Source organism: Hibiscus syriacus, unplaced genomic scaffold (genome assembly GCF_006381635.1).
Source record: "Hibiscus syriacus cultivar Baekdansim isolate YM2019G1 unplaced genomic scaffold, ASM638163v2 tig00111440_pilon, whole genome shotgun sequence".
Lineage (NCBI taxonomy): Eukaryota > Viridiplantae > Streptophyta > Magnoliopsida > Malvales > Malvaceae > Hibiscus > Hibiscus syriacus.
The window spans coordinates 792,670-796,056 of NW_024063094.1; the positions used below are offsets into that span (position 1 = coordinate 792,670).

The 3,387-nt window shown below is 34.6% G+C and overlaps 1 protein-coding gene across 1 annotated transcript; it reads left to right on the forward strand.

Annotated features, from left to right (window-relative positions):
- Positions 1-361: 361 nt before the first annotated feature.
- Positions 362-1,792, forward strand: LOC120163302. The gene is made up of 2 exons (XM_039173271.1): positions 362-518; positions 1,128-1,792. The coding sequence occupies exons 1-2, from the start codon at positions 362-364 to the stop codon at positions 1,790-1,792; spliced, it is 822 nt and encodes a 273-aa protein (XP_039029202.1).
- Positions 1,793-3,387: the final 1,595 nt, after the last annotated feature.

The window sequence follows — 3,387 nt, forward strand, 5'->3', positions numbered from 1 at the left end:
GGATTTCAACTTCACGACGAAGGATATCCAATTCAAGGCTCAACTTCACAACGAATGAGTAATCCACGATTTTAACTTCACGACGAATGATATCGTGCCCACAACCAACTTACTCAAGATTGAATTTAAACTTCACGACGAATGATATCCAATTCAAGGCTCAACTTCACAACAAAGGAGCCGTCCACGATTTCAACTTCACGACGAAGGATATCGTGCCCACAAGCAACTTACTTAAGATTGGATTTCAACTTCACGAAGAAGGATATCTAATTCAAGGCTCAACTTCACAACGAATGAGCCGTCTACGATTTCAACTTCACGACGAAGGATATCGTACCCAAAATATTGGCCCAACTTTATGACGAATAAGTCATCTACCACTACAACACTGAAGTCTTTAGGTAAAGTTCCAGGCTTCACAACGAAGTATCTTGAGCTAGAAGACAATCCAGGAGCTAGTTCCCAATACTTTGAGCTCAACTCAACTTCACATCGAGGGTTATCGCGCTTAAAAGGTCCACGATTTCAACTTCACGGCGAAGGATATTATGTTGAGAATTTTACAGTTCACCTTAACTTCACAACAAATGAGTCATCCACGATTTCAACTTCACGAAGAAGGATATCGTGCCCAATGGATCGACTAGTGTCACAACAAACACTATCAAGTCTCCAACCAAAAGAACTGGACAAAAACTTGTTGTCTTTTTTTATCATTGCCCTATTCTTGTTACAAAAAATGTGCAAAGAGGGACAACTGTAGACACCCGATTTTATTCGGGTCTACAAAAAAATTATTTAATTATTATTATTATTATTTTATTTTTTATTTTTGTAGGCCTCATATTCAACCAACTAAACTACTAAACACTTAACTACCAACCACACCAACTACCTAGCACGTCTCTCCTCAAAAATGAAAGTGAGAGTCTTTATCAGAGGAGGGATGCCTATTTATTCAAATCAACTTTTGACTTTTGAGGGGGGGGCGGGGGCGGAGGCGGAGAGAGCAATAAAAAAGCAAAAAAAACGGAAGAGGTAGAGTAACACGTGTTGGTAAGAGCTTCCATGTCTAGTGCATGCATCCAAATTCGTGGCATTTCTATGTTTTCGCCACATAATAGTGGTGCCATACCCAAGCCAAGGCCACATCAACCCTCTTCTCCAATTCGCCAAGCATATAGCATCTAAAGGTGTGAAGGCAACACTAGCCACCACGCGTTACACCGTCGGTTCCATATGTGCACCGCAAATCGGTGTCGAGACTATATCCGATGGGTTCGAAGAAGGCGGCTATTCGCAAGCTAGAAACATCGAGTTTTACCTTAAGTCGTTCAGGGAACAAGGATCTCGAACCCTGATTCAGCTCATCCACAAGTTTAAACACGCCCCACGGTACTTTTGGTATGATCATTCCTGCTGTGGGCTCTTGATCGACGCCAAGAAAACCGTTGACCTTAAACCAGATTGGTCCAAAGGTTGCAGCAGACTGGACGCAGCTCACCTCGGTTTGCACCAATACCAAGAAGCTATTTCGGCTTACAAGAAGGGCCTGAAGATCGATCCTACTAATGAAGTATTTAAAACCGGCGTTGCTAATGAGATCAACCAGCAGCCAAGTTGCACTGTTCTTGTCGTCGACGAGGCTCATATGTACGAGCTTTCAGGCCTATCGCCGGATGCAACGAAGAACACCTTGAACCTCCAGGTTGTGCTTGAATATTACGATGAAATTGAAGCTGAGGCGTCCACTTTCCTGCTTCATCTCGTGGAGAAGGAGGAGAATTAAGCCAAATTGAAAATTGGTTTTCATAAAACACGTGCACTGGTTGCATTTTCCAAAGGGTAACCTGTTGGTCTTGGAAGGTTAGGGCCAAATTGTTGTTTTAGTCCTTCCAGGTTTGGAGATATTTCATTTGTTTGCTTGAAGTCATTTCTCATTATGATTTGGTCCCTAACTTTATATTTTTTTTCTTTTTCAGTTCATTTTTAGTTCCAATTTAATCCATCAATTTTAATTTATTTCAATTTAGTTATTCATTTTTTCCTGTTTAATTTTAACATTTTTTATTTTAGTTATTCATTTTTTCCCTTTTAATTTTAGTGTATTTTTTATTTATTTGTTTTTTATTTTTTTATTTTATTACCTTTAAAATCTAACATTTTTTACTTTTTAGGGATATTTTCAATCGATCAAATGTAATTATTCGAATTGATTTTTAAATTTTTTATTTAAATTTTTAATTTTTGCGATTAAGACAACTGACAAATTAATTGGTACCGAAAGGGTGGTTCAAGGGTGTTAATCATTCCTTGACCGTAATCGACTCCCGAACCCGACACATTTCTGGTAAGACACAGATCAGGTAAGATGGTGTCCGATCAACTTAAATATTTTTTTAAATGATTGATGGCGACTCTAACCCAATTATTCAAGTCAAAGCTTAATTCCGGGCTCAACCGAAAGACGGTTGTGATAGTGGCACAAAATTAATTAAATTAGAGTATAGAGGACTCAATGTTCTCACTTAATAGTCCTTTATATAGTCAAGGTGATGTACCTAGATTCATTAAGATATAATGTGATTTCACGTGAAATGTATACCATCTAGATAAGAATTGGATGTATGCCTTAAGAGTAAACTTTTTTAGTAGTATGAGATGATTAAAATGTAGTATATATCTAGATTTTTCTTAAACTATTAACAATGAACATAACTCTACAAACTTAGTACTCAAACCAGAGTCTTCTAAAGAAAACAACAATTATTTTTATCACTAGAGTTATTAATAAAATCGTATTTTATAAAACAAAATACAACTTAAATTTAAGTAATTCAAAAATTATTAAATTTGAGTCTAAGTAAATTAAGAAAACTCATTGAATTTTTTTTATTGATAATGAAATATCTCCATTCAAGTTCACCAAAAAATAATTACGTTGGAAGTGAGTATTAAAATCATTTGATTTTTATATCAAATACTCCACTATATTTAAGCTTACAAAAGTAAATGAATAATTTTGATTTAATTCACATAATTGTTGTTATGATATTTAAAACAACGTAAACTTGAATTTACGCTTTCTATTATTTAATTTTTAAATAATTTAGGATTACTGGTAAATGTTCAAATTTAAATTTTTTAAAAAGAATTATGTTTTCTTTACTACCGAGAACATTTAATGGAATTTCTATTATTTAAAACTTTGGAGTATAAATAATTTATAGGCATTATTTTAAAATAATAATATATACACAGAGTGGATACATTTTTAAAAATTTATAGGCATTTTTTATTCTCCATGCCTGTTTTTTCTTTTAGCATATCTTATCAATATCTATTTTTGGCGCACCATGGCAATAAATTAAAAAAAGAAAGAAA

What these genes read in the sequence shown, in the direction of transcription:
- LOC120163302 (XM_039173271.1), top strand. Translation starts at nt 362, where the DNA reads ATGACGAATAAGTCATCTACCACTACAACACTGAAGTCTTTAGGTAAA. An exon ending in AGGGTTATCGCGCTTAAAAG is followed by an intron (nt 519 to 1,127) that starts GTCCACGATTTC and finishes GCCACATAATAG; the next exon opens with TGGTGCCATACCCAAGCCAA.